Here is a 13,800-nt window from a genome sequence, read left to right on the forward strand (position 1 = left end):
CTCCAGACGCGCAGGCTCAGTAATTGTGGCTTACGGGCCCAGTTGCTCCGTGGCATGTGGGATCTTCCCAGACCAGGGCTCGAACCCGTGTCCCCTGCATTGGCAGGCGGATTCTTAACCACTGTGACACCAGGGAAGCCCCCCTTTTTTCTTTTAAAGATCACTTATTAATCAGCTGTGTATACAAGTTTGTTAGAAAATGTGAAAATTAGACTATCTTTTGTGTGATATAAAAGTTATAAGATCCTATAATATAAAATGATCCTATTATATAAAAGAGTCTTATGATCCTATTATGGTCATATGATCCTGTTAAAATGTGTTAGATCATGTGATCTCCTGCTGCAATCCCTCCAGTAACTGTTCCTCTCACTCTACCTTAAAAGCATAATGCTTTATTGACGGTCTAGTATATGTTACAGGATCAGCCCCCATCCACACACCACCAAAGATCCCGTCTTGTACTTCCTGTCTGTGACTCCAGTCCTCCCTCAGTCCTGCTCTGGACTACTCCTCCTCCTCACTAGCTCCTGCAGCAAATCCTCTAAAACAGGAGCATCTTAATACCTCAGGATATTCGCACCACCTGTTTGATCTGCAGTGTTCTTTCTCCAAATATGTACGAAGCTCTCTCCCTCATCTCATTTAAATCTTTATTCACAGAACCGATTCTCATTTCCTAGTCATCAGATTTAAAACTGTAAGCACCCCTCCCCCATATATAAACCTTTCCTTCTTTATTTTCTTAGACAACATTTAATACCTTCAGACACTGTACATTTATCCTGTTTATTTTGGTGTTTTTCTTATTCCCTTCATTAGAAGATAAGCCTCCTGGTGGAAGGAGTTTTGCATATATCAGTAACATCTTTACCACACCACCGAGAACAGAGCCCAGTACAAAGTGGATGTATGCATAATGAACGTTTGCTGATTATGAGAAAATCTTCATCCCAAGACTGCCAAAATAAATTAAAGTAATGATAGAATGACGACATTTATTTTCATTCACTTTGAATCTACTTGGATGAATGCTAGAGTTATTTCTTTAGTATTAGCAGGGATTTAAACACCAAGAAACCAGATGGTCAGATATAGTAATGAAAGGCATATAGAAGTGTGTTTTTGGATTTATGCCAACTTGGCAGCAACATCTGAGCAGCTTCCCAAGTTTGTATTCTTTACAGATTCTCTGTGTTATCTCCCTAAATAGTCTGTGCCTGTTCCTTCAGGAAAAAAAAAATGAAAAAGCAGTTTTCAAAATTTTAAACATCATTTGGTGTATCTGTCTTTGAGCTTACAGCCAGTTCGATTTTTGAACACTCATTCAATTGCCTGACCCTACTTTTTTCATTAGTGTTTCTATTGCTATGCATATAAATGATCTCATTCTATTTAAAGGTCACAATCTTCAAAAACCAATGCTAATGCTGCTAGATGACAGCAGTAGAAAACAAGATACTTAAATTTCAAGATATTCTGCTAAATCATGAGATAAGGAAAATGTATAGATTGAGGACATTATCCACTTACAGAAATGTTTGGTACTTTGGACAACATAGAATTTTAGAAAAGATTGGAAAATCTTTTGCTAATAAGAAAGAAATGGGTTAACCAGGAAAGGCATTGAAGATTAATTCCTCAGTGAATCTGAAACACTGAAGCAGCTGCCTTTTGGCTCTGAAGAAGTTTGGGTTTTGCAGCATTGTAAGCTGTGTGTAATGACAGGAAATGTAAGAGAAAGGAAGTTTGCTGCCACCAATAATGTAAAGAAGTTGGAGGAAAAAGTTGACATCATCAGTAAAACTTTAGTCATAAATAGGATGACATCATCTCATGGAAATCATTTAAGAACTAAGGAAATCTTTATTCTATTCTTATGTCTACGATAAGTTTTTATTTTTTTTTTAAAGTAAGATAATCTATTTTTAAAGGCTTGCTTTCTGAAGGCAGTAATTTGCCAATGTTGCCTGACACAGAAAAATTACATCAAAATATCTAAGACCCAAAAAACAGAGGGTTAGATTTGGAATAATGCAATGAAATTCTAATTTCCTGGACCAATGAAGAGGTGGGCAAATTAAGATAATGAAAAAACCCATCTAACCTCAAACAAGTGCTTCTTTTTACTTATGCGTTAAGTGCTTTACATCAATTTATTATTACGTTTAGGCAGCAATGCTGAACAGTTGATCTTATATGGAGGAAATGAAGGTGTAGAGATGTCAGATAATAAGACTAACATATTTTTTGATTGCTGAGCAAGGGAGAGCTACAACACTGGAGAAAATTCAGAAAGTTTTCCTGAGATCTGAAAAAAGAAGGACCAAGGAGAAATGTATTCCTTATTAAGAGGGATGTCATACATTAAGTTCACTTCTTCCTTTTGGTTGGATATTTTTCTGGTTTTCATCATTAAACCACAAGCACCGATTTCAGGGAGGTCCTATGTGGGTTATCACACTTGGGATGTGGCAGATTTTTCCTTAAAAAGAACAGATACGTTTCTTGCCCCAAATCACTCAGGTGGTGAGTGGAGGTATTGGAATATGAAACAAAATCATTTTATTCTGAAGTCCTTGTTTTTGTTTTTGTTTTTGTTGGTTGGTTGGTTGGTTGTTGTTGTTTTCCTGTGTTACCACGTCAAACCCTTGGCTTGAAATAATTCTGTTTTAAAATATAATCTTATTGTGAAGGAAGATTCAGAGAAAAAAATTTCAGCAATTATAGTCTTCTGTTCACATTTTTTTACCTGGTTTCTCAAAAAAAAACAAAAACAAATGAAAAACAAGTAAACAACAACAATTTTTTAAAACACCCACCAAAAAACAATGAACCATGTAATGATTTGTTAAATGCAAATGGAAACATTTAAGTTAATATGGTTTTAAGGCTCATTCGTCAAATACGATTTGGAATTCTTCCTAACAAATCAAGAGGTTGGTATTATAGATGAAGAATTTGAGGCACAGAGAACTTAATAAATTGCCCACTGTCACACAGCTGGAAAGTGTTGGATCTGAGAGTTGATCCACGTAGTGTGACTTCAAAACCATGCTCTGTCATCTGTTATGTTTCCAAACACAGTGCTGACTACAAAAGGGTACAGGAAGAAAAGCAACTATAAGTAACTTTGATTTTAATCACAATGCTTGTGAATTTTTACCATACAAATTTCCTATAACTTTGCATATAAAATTAACTCCTGCGTTCCCCATAGCCCTTCTTACATGTTGAAGATTATTGACAAGTGTTAGTCACTTATCCAACTGAGTGTGGATTACTTCTCTTTTGATAGGCCATCCTGAGGAATCCTATTAGTAAGAAGAGGTGCCCTGCTCAAGGCAACTTATTTGGATATACTAGTCTGGCTGCTGGCCTCATCTGTGTATTTTGAAACCTTGGCTTCATTCATTGTGGCAAATTGCTTTTTGAAAGTACTTCTGCTAATTGATGCTATTCTTTATATATTCATATTATTCCCAGTTTTTAGTTTTGTGGTTCAATCCAGTAGTAGAATTTACAATATTCTGTGGTGGAGGTAATTCATTAAATATGGAAGGAAATGAAGTCTTTTTACCGCCACCAATATAAACATCTGAAGTGCCCTTCTGAGAATTAATAAGCAAAGCAAGACTAAGTTAAATTTAACCAAAAATGTCAGAATAAGTTGTAGACAGAGTCTTGGAACCATTCATAAATAAAGTGAAGTTTTTGGCTTTGTTTTGTGTTAGCTTGAGGTTATGTTAGGTACAAAAGCATACACAGTACATATACTTAAAGGGCATGCGATCTAATCTGCAAAATTTTACTTTCTCATAATGATACCCCTGTATGTCTGATTCCCTTTTGGGTTTATTCAAAACAGCACAATAATAAAATTGGTTGTTCTCTACCACCTTATCCCAATACTTTTACATAGGAAAAATGGACTTTTTGTATCCAAAATAACAGTTTATGGAATTAATTTTATTCTCCTCTGCCAGGATTCTTAAAAAATTAGGAGCATTAATCTGCCAAGTTTTATTTTTTCCTTATTTTTAGTTTCATCTCAGTTACGTTAAACTGGGTAATAAAAAAATGCCCTTCAAGGGCTTCCTATGAGGCCTATAGCCCTTGCAGTCTCTTGATCTGGACAGATGTGGCTTTAGCTCAGTTTCTTCTCTGTAGGTTTCCTAGTCCCTTCAAATGGCCTACTGGATAGTATCCAACACAGCTCCAGGGGCCTTCTCTTCCATGAGGTCTACAGCTATTTCCCAGGCAACATTTATGCGTCATTGTCACTGCAGTCACAAGGAGGGTTGGCCAAGCCCAGTACAATACCATTTTCTTGTCTTTGTCCCGAGTACCTGTATCCTTGTCCTCAGTTTCCCAGGCAGGAGTCAGATCCTGGCCCACTGTCCTCATCTGCTTGGACAAAGCAAGCTCTCCTAGTAGCTCCTGTGAAATCCTCTCATTAACTTGAGGATAGAAGGTGGCTCCCATCACCATTTCCCCAAGTAGACAAGGAGATTCTCAAAGTAGCAATGGTTCTTTGCATGTAAATGTCGACGCTTTTATAGTCCTGCAATGAGTAAGAGTGGGCATGGATCTTGAAGCAGATTTCTTTGAAAATCTGCATAGGAAGATTTAGAATTTCACTTTAGAATTTTATATCCATTCGTCTTGGTGTTAGGGTGAAACTTTCCTGCCAACCACTTTCTCCAATTGTCGAAAACAATATTCACCATTAGAGACAAAGAAAGGAGATGAGAGAAATACCTTTCTTTCTTAGTATTCATGCTGTGTTCATGATTCTGCATTGGCATCTTCACATAATTGTCTGATTTAATCATCATAACAACTTTACGGGATTGGGAATATTACACTCAATTTACAGAGGAGGAAATTAAGTTTCAGAGAGTAAAAATTTTAAGGCCACATAGATACTGTGGAAATAGAGATGTCTGAGTGAAAAGCTCCTGCTTTTCCTGCTCCATTATTGCAGGTAAGACATACAAATCTAATCACCAGTGTCAACCTAGGACTGACTGCCCGATTTAGTTCTCAAATAGTTACCTTCCTTTTGTAGACTTGGATTTAAGAATGTTTGAGGTCGTGTCTACTACTAATGATTTTGAGCATAGCACAAAATCTTAACATTGGCTGAGTCTTAAAATATATGTTTAAATTTTTTTTCAGACGATAGATTTTGAAGGTTTCAAGCTATTTATGAAGACATTCCTGGAAGCCGAGCTTCCTGATGATTTCACAACACACCTTTTCATGTCATTTAGCAACAAGTTTCCTCATTCTAGTCCAATGGTAAAAAGTAAGCCTGCTCTCCTCTCAGGTGGTAAGTTTAATTATTTACTTTAAAAATGTATGTAATGCAAAAACCTCAAAGGGAAAAATCATTATAAGTTCTCTATAAGATGAGATGATTTGTTTAAAAATTACCTTTTTTGCAGGATTTATCCTTTTATATTAAGACTGTGCAACTAAACATTAGAGAAAATATACTTTATCATTATTCATCACTTGTCATTTCAGTGTCTTAGAAGTCTATGTTTAGGTAATAATTTTAAGAGATACTTCCATCAAATATAGGAAAGTGCTCTTTTAAATGACTGGAATATATATATATATATATATATATATAAATATATGTAGTCACAAGGCAGTTATGTAAAAACATAGTATTTAATATCAATTGTTCAAATTACCAATATACTTTCACATTTTTAGATTTGTAAGCTCAGAACAGAGTTTTAATTTTTCTCTTAGATACTTAATTCAGTTTGTCACCATAGAGATGGTTGGTTCTCTCATTAGGTGTAGCTTTTTAGAGATGTCTGATGCATTACTACCTGTCACTAATTGTATCACTCTCCACACAGTCAGGAAAATAGAAATCTCACTCTATTACTTTAGAAAATGTGCAATAGGAAACTGGTTAAACAGTGTTGGAGAGTTGAAAAGGTGAAGATGAACACTGAGACACACTGAGGTAGAACCATAGGAAGCAGATGTGTCCCCTGGGTTGGAGTCATCAAAACCCAGAAGCTTGGAAGGAGGACCTCTTGGGGCTGGGAGGCAGAGTTGAGGGGTGGGTGTTGCCTGGCAGGTCTCGCTGTCAAGACTCCTGTGGAGGGGACCCTTCCTGACTGGCTCTGATAGCTCAGGAGCTCAGGGAGGTTTGTGCAGCCCTGGAAGTCAAACCTCTTACAGCATCACCATGGTCTGTGCAGGACTGAATTGCAGGAGCTCACTGCGCCTTCTTGGTGTGGCAGTAAGCTGGAGTCTAGAGCGCCTTGCTATTGGACCCAGGTGCTGGGACAGTGAGATGCTGGAGAGATCTAACAGATAAGTGCAGTTAGACCAGCAGGAACTAGTCCCTTCTCCCTCCTCCCTTCTCTTGTCTCCCTAGTGCCCCCTGTGAACCCAACAGGTTTCCATCTGGCAATGGAGAAATGTAGTCTACAGCAGTGTTTCCCAAACTCTTTGATCTCAGGACTCTTTTAGGCTCTTGAAAATTATTGAGGACCCCAAAATGCTCTTGTTTATATGGGTGATATTTATTTCTATTTACCATATTAAAGATGACACATTCTAGAAATTACAATGATCGGCCCCTCAGATGTTGACAAAAATAACATCTTTATGAAAAATGACTATTTTCAAAAACAAAAAAAAATTAGTGAGAAGATTGACATTATTTCACACTGTTGCAAATGACTAACATCCAACTTCATAGAAGACAGCTGAATAACCACATCCGCTGCTGTGTTGCCATATCATGTCAGGTAGCCCCTTGAAAACTCCACTGTACACCCATGAGAGAATGAGAGTGAAAAAAGCAAATGATATCTCAGAATCATCACTGGTAGCATTTTGACCTTACAGATCCCCTGAGAGGGGATTAAGTATCCTATGGGAGCCACTGGTTGAGACTTCCCGTCCAAGTATCACAACATAGAATATCGAAGTGTGGGTAAAGAGGTGAGGAGAATTTTACTAATTAGCACTCTAATAAATAAAAAGCTTAAAACATATAATCAAGAAATAGGTGATTGAGCCATAAACAAAACTTGGGCAATCTGATGAAGAGTCCACACTATTAAGCCTTATGTTGTGCTGCTTCCCTTTCTGTTAATGAAGTAAAATATTTTTCCGCCAGCCATCACATGTTGGTTCAAGTTTTTTAACAGATGTACACCTTCCATATGCTATATTTTGATCCCTTCAAAATATAGAACAATTAATATGCTTATAATCTTTAACTACCCATCAAATATTTTTGTTCCTGAAATATTTCCCCTTATACCATGAACTGAGAGGGCTCCCCACACTTGCTGTTTTCTCTGAATGAGTTCCGTTTAGTTTGTCCTAAAGTGTGGTTTCAGAGCTTACCAGTGTTCTGGGCTGAAAATTTTTATATGAGACAGGTTTTTACTTGGATCTAGAAATTGAAACTTCTGTGTTCTCCGTTTCAGGCTATAAATGGACTGCATATTCCTTAGAAATAACAAAGTTGTCCCTTATTTAAATTTACATGAAGCAATACTGTCCTTGGGAAATACTGTCTTCTTTGAGAAAGAAGGGGGAACATTTGTTGATATGTTGTGTCTCTGAGTCAACAGACTCAGACTAATTGTGTCATACCTGGAGGAAGGAGACAATCTAATTACTTTGGTAGTTTTATAAGAAATTCAAACCTCAAACCCTCTTTTCTTCAAGATAGCACATAGTAAGTACTACATAGAAGATACCAAATTTACAAGGAGTAGAGATCAAACCATGTTTCAAAATGGGAAAAAAAAAATAAGGAATAACAGCTTGTACTTCTTTTGGGACAATCACACATCGTGCATCGACCTACTTGAAAGGAATTGTAAGATAGGCTGTGTAACCCTCATGCAGCAATAATAAATTAAACTGTGATGCCTTTTCAAAGTGTGGCCTCCACATTTTAAGACATAGGTGCATAGTGTCCTTTGTAGGACTGTTTCTCATCCTATGTATTTTCAGAATTACCTTTGATAGTGGTTTTTTTTTCTGGGAAATAAGGAACCCTGCGCAGTAATAAAATTTTCAAGGCCTGGGGTAGCAGCCTTGACTCAGAAACTGAAAGATAAATAGATTTTTATTCCTAGAAACTTGCTTTGCAATAATCTAAGTTATCTACGCAAGATGTATCTGTGGTTGAAAAAATCACAAATTATTTTTGAATAAAGAGGTGCTATATAATCTGCTTTGTTTATCTGCTCTGAGAGTTCACATATTTCATTACCACATTACCGTCAGGAATATGGTAGCCATTCTTGATTCTGTACATCAACTGAACAATAAAGGCTTCTCAATAAGAAGACAAACTTTTTAAAAGGAAAAAAATGTTATTCTTGTTAATGAACAGTGATCACATATTTGGTAAAAGTAAAGCATTTAGTTTTTATAGAATAAAACATTTAAAAATACTTATAAATAGGTATAAAAGTTGTGTGTATGTAGTTGTGTTTTGTTGAACCTAATGCTCCATCTGGCATTTCATGTAGTGGATGATGTATTGTTTTGGAACATTTTGTTTCCGTTAAGTGCCTCTTATCCCCTATTTAAATATAAGATGATTAATTCTGCTGTTCCCATGTTGGACTTTTAGTTTTGAAATATATCCCCAATATACCATCTTTCCAGCTTTCTTAGAACCTCTTCTGCTTCATTGTAAATCCCACATCCCTAATCCTAAACCTCTCTGCTATTCCAACGACCAATTTCTGATCTTACCTTCATCCCTAGAATCTATCACTTGAACTATTATCTTTACAGAAATGTTTAATTATTTGGAATCCTTTTTTTTTTTTTTCCGCAAGTGGCTCACAAACCCTCAACCATGGATCACTATTATGATCCCATATTTCAGTCCCTGCTATTTGCACGCTGAGCATAACCAGGGAGAAATCTCATAAATATGCATGCAGGTTGTTGCCACTACACATTCCTAACACCCAGTATTAACATGGCCTTAACACCTCTTCAGCTTTTAAAAAAATCTATTCTGAAAAGTATTTATTCTTGATACTGTCTCCTAGATCAATCAGGTTAAACTTTTTAAACCTCCTTTAGTTTATTCATATCTTTCCCGTCACTCTCAACAGATGACTTTTTTTTTTCACATCATACAAAAAAACAGGTGCTGTCTAAAATAAAATGCTCAATTGTTTCCCACACAACCCAAAACGGTTTCTTCAGCTCACAGAGAATACATATTACTATATTCCAGATGGAGCCCTTCATCTGAGTGAGCGTTCCATAAGGAATCAAACTAAGTGGTTTGGAAAATCAAATAATTATATTCTACCCAAATCTGCTTCTATTCCTATCTTCTTTCTGGTTGAAAGGAACCTGAGTATTTCTCAATTTCCCTACCCTGATATCTTGGTCCCTTCCTACCCTTCACTGCCTCACTACTTAGGTTTAGTTAATCACAAAATGCTCTCTATTACTCGTTGTAACTTCTTCTCAAACATTCTGCCAGTGTCAGTTTGATACATCGTTGTTTGTGTCATAGACTATCAATTAGCATGACTCCCAGCCAGGCCCTGCCCTCCCATCTGCAAAATGTTCTTTCTGACACAGAAGCCTGATGATATTATTCGTGGGTTCCCAAGTGCAGACTTTCACGATCACCTTGTGGAATGTTGTTTTAAACCTTTATTTCCCAAGTAAACGTAAATCCTTGATATTTAAAGCCGATTAAAGCAGAGTTACTTTGCTTTGGGGGTGGTGCAGGAGAGGTCGGAGTACAGGGAGTCTTAGTAACTCTGCCTTCCCCCTGCCTCTGGAGACACCCCCTCCTGAGGTGACCTTACAGAGACTCCAGGGCCTGGGTAGTGCAGTTAAGAAGATGATAAAATCTGAGTTCCATAGCATTAAGCCCATGCCATGCAGCTTATAGAGTCTGCCTACCGTCCTCATTCTCTGTCTCCTTGCCCCATGCACCCAGATTCTTTTCATATCCAACTGTTTGCTGCGACTTAAAACCTGCTGTGCTTACTCAGGACTCTGGGCTTTTCTGCGTGATGTTCCCTCTGCCCTTATTTCACAGCAAAACCCAGCTCCTTCAGGTCTCAGCTAATGCTTCATTTTAATTCAAGAGCATGTGCTGTGTTCCATGCTAGGGATGCAGTGATCAGTGAGATGGGATACCTAGAGAGTGTAGCTGGGAAGCAACCCTGTGACCCTTGTTAAAGGCCCACCATCTGCCTCTTGTAGATTAGCTGGGACATCCCTGCCTCTCTCCAAATCCCACCTTTGACAGCTGTCACACAGAAACTCCTGGAATTAACCCTCTTCAGCTAAATTGTCTTTCTTTTTGTATAGGATAGCAATTAACAGCAGTTATTAATAACAATTACTTTCTCTAAGAATATGGCAATGAGAAGAGAATGTGATGTGATTTATTAACTGGTTCAGACACTCATACTATATATTCCTGTTGGGCTCCCCAGTGTCCAAAACATTGACTTTATAATAGGAAGCATCCTTTATTAGCCATAGGTCAGTGTAAGAGTTCTTGTTATTTCTTATTAGTTGTTTTATAGCACACAAAGAGAAGATTTTCCTAGCCGTTTAAATCAGATCATGTAGTGAATTGACCAGTCGTACCATTTAATTATTCGTTTTATTATTTCCTTAATTTATGCATCCAGCCATTCATTTTTAAAAACACATTATGTGCCAGGAATTCCACAAGAAAGCTGAGGATCCTTTAGAGTCAGGGAAAAAAACAGATAGGTGATCAATATTATTAGAATAAAATAAGTGCTGTGCTCTATGTGTCAGGAGCATGTGACTGAGATTTTAACCATAAATTGAAATTATCCAGGTAGAGGTAGAGGGAGGGATGGGTGGGAGTGGATTAGAAGGGAGTTCCAAGAAGAGAAAGCAACATATACAATTTCTGTTTAAATATTAAAATCATGTCCCATCAAAGGACAGTGCACAAACTTTAAGACATTCAATATTTATGCATTCAAAAGTATTTATTGATCACTTACAATGTGCCAGATACTATTCAAATTACTGGGTGTACATCAGTGAGCAAAATAGAGCTACCCCTCCCATAGTCATTTACATTCTAGTGGTGAGAGAAAGACTACTAAAAATAAAATTTTATGGCACGTCAAATGGAATGAATGCTGTTGGCAAAAATGAATCAGATAGAAAGTGCGGGTCAAGGCTGAGGATGACTGAAAGTCCTAGGTTTCTCATGACGAACTGAAACTGGGATGCGGGTCATAAGGAGGTCATTTTTGATGGTCCCAGAGTAGATAGTAGGCATGACCTTGGAAGTATTGGGCACAGCCTGGAGGTAGAGTTGGGGGAGCAGTCCTGGCAGGATTGGAGTCCTGACTGCCTTCAGAGAGTGGAGGAAGGTAGACTTTTGGGGAGTCCTGAGAGATCTGGGGCTGTGCCTTGACTCAGTTGGGCAGGGACAGATGACATGACTGGAGGAGAGATGAGGTGGGTAGCCAGGACCCCATGGTGGAGCGTGTTGTCCATCATGCTATGTTTTGAATTTTATCCAGAAGAAATTGGAGAGCCATGGAAAGGATGTAAGCCAGAAAACAATTACACTGTCAGTGGTGTGGCAGCTAGCTTGAAGGCAGATGAGGCTAAAGATATAAAAAAGTTCCAAAGATATTTAAGATTGAGAATAATAAAAACTATCTCTGAAAAAGTTCAGGTACTTTATCTTGGGTCCCCTCTCATTGCTCATTTGATGTGGCAATGGTTAGTGAATTTGTGATGTGAAGCTACAATATCAGTAATGGTATTTAGCTCTTTTCATGTTGTCTGTACAACCAGAGAGTCATACCACAATGGCTTTTTTTAGACAGAAAAGGAGAAACAATGCCTTTTTGTCCATAAGGAAGTTAATCAAGTTAAGAACAGAAAATTGTGCAATGAAGTACTTAAACCTTTGGGAAAATGTTCTTTTGCCAAATGACCTTACTGAGTGTTCTTGCCAGAAGACACACTTCATTAACTGTGCTGAGAAGAAAGTATTACTCTTATCAGTACTGTCTTAAGGATATTAAAAATGTGTGTGTGTGTGTGTGTGTGTGTGTGTGTGTAGTGTAAAGTAGCTTTATAGGCCTTTTGTGTCTAATAAGCTACTTCAGTTTCCACCATACAAACAAGGGCAGGCCAGGTCCCAAAAAACACAAACTGAACAGAGTACAAGACTTATGTAACTATGAGATGCAGAGATTCTTGGCACACAGTAGGCCATTTCAAATATATTTGTGCTTTTATCGCTGTTGATATGCTTTATTGATAATAACAGTTATAGTCTGTGCAGCTTATATACCTACATACAAGTGCCCTAGAAATAAAGATACAAGAATTTCTATCTGTTGGCCAATAAGCATTTATGTATGTCAGCCATTACATTTTTTATGCCTCTATAGTACCAAATTCAGACTTCTAATCATTAGTAGTAGTAATCTACAAATTATTTTACTCCAATTAATTTTTTATCCTGAAACACTGAAAGCCCTAAAAATCCTTCCCTAAAACCAGGGAAAACTTCGTAACTTCAAGGCCCCACTGATGATAAAATTACTGTCGGTAAAAGAAAAGTTTCTCCCAAATCTCCTCTTTAATTATTAAATGGGTTTGAATATACTGAACTTGATTATATAGGTTTCTTTGTTCTTCTATCTGAATATGCTAAGTAAAATTTTGGTTTTCAAACTGTTCATTTTTACTATTAAATTTATTGACCCAAAATAAAGGGGTTTTGTATTTTGAATTGCATCTTAATAATTACATATTAAATGATAGTGTTATCTTAAGATTGTTGCATAATATGTTCACAAATACTTATTTACAGTTTTTGAGATCCTTATGAGGGCAATATGATATTTAGTACTTTACAGTCTCAAATCAATCATAATATTATTTAATTTGTGTTATGCTCTAAAAATACTTAGTAGCAAGCTAGAAAATGTGCTATGGTATTGAGCATTTGCTTTGATCTGCTAGAACAAAAACCCTGTGAAAATGGGATTTTTCATCTGCTTTGTTCAGTACTTTATCTCCAATGCCTGGAACCTGGTTTTACATGCCTGGAACCTGGTTTCACATGACTAATATTAAAGGACCTTAATATTTATTTAAGTTTATGTTTATAAAGGATATGTTAGTTGTATACCTATGAAAAAACACAGTTAAGCAAAAAGAAAAATCATTCATAATCCATTTCCCATAAGAAAATGCAGGTAAAGATTTGGTAAATATGTATTTTCGTGTTTGCATGTTTACACATGCAAGCAAGCACATCCACAGGCTTCTTACAAACATATATTAAGTGGATGGCCCAAGGACTGATCTGAATGGAAGATGAATTTAGAGCTCTCAGCCATGGCTGGCTAGGATTTCTAATTTCCTTCCAAAGGTTTATGAAATAATGTATGCACTCTCAAGAGTCTTGAAAACCAGACCCTTAAAACAAAAGGTCATTTACTGAGAGGCAGGAGACAGATTTCTCTGCTTTATTTTTCTCTCTGTAGCCCCACAAAATTATACTTAAAGCATGAAATCCCACATCACGCTGCCTTTTGAATTGTGGATGCACAACTGGTCTTTGTTTTCTTGAAAGCGAAATGGAGATAAGAAGTATATCGATCTTGCTGGGTATTGTGGGACTCAAAAACATAATGTATTAGGTACCTTAGGAATGCCAACTTTTACCATTATTTTATTTATTTATTTTTTTAAACATCTTAATTGAAGTATAATTGCTTTACAATGGTG

At 36.9% G+C, this 13,800-nt stretch overlaps 1 protein-coding gene across 1 annotated transcript in view; it reads left to right on the forward strand.

Moving 5' to 3' along the window:
• DGKB (diacylglycerol kinase beta) overlaps positions 1–13,800 on the forward strand; it is a 925,979-nt gene that overhangs the window by 383,205 nt on the left and 528,974 nt on the right. Inside the window, exon 7 of the mRNA XM_082472689.1 lies at positions 5,182–5,335. Within this exon, the coding sequence (XP_082328815.1) occupies positions 5,182–5,335 (154 nt within the window). The remainder of the gene's footprint in view (positions 1–5,181; positions 5,336–13,800) is intronic.

This window comes from Balaenoptera physalus (assembly GCF_965194825.1).
Source record: "Balaenoptera physalus genome assembly, chromosome: 8".
NCBI classification, from domain to species: Eukaryota; Metazoa; Chordata; class Mammalia; order Artiodactyla; family Balaenopteridae; genus Balaenoptera; species Balaenoptera physalus.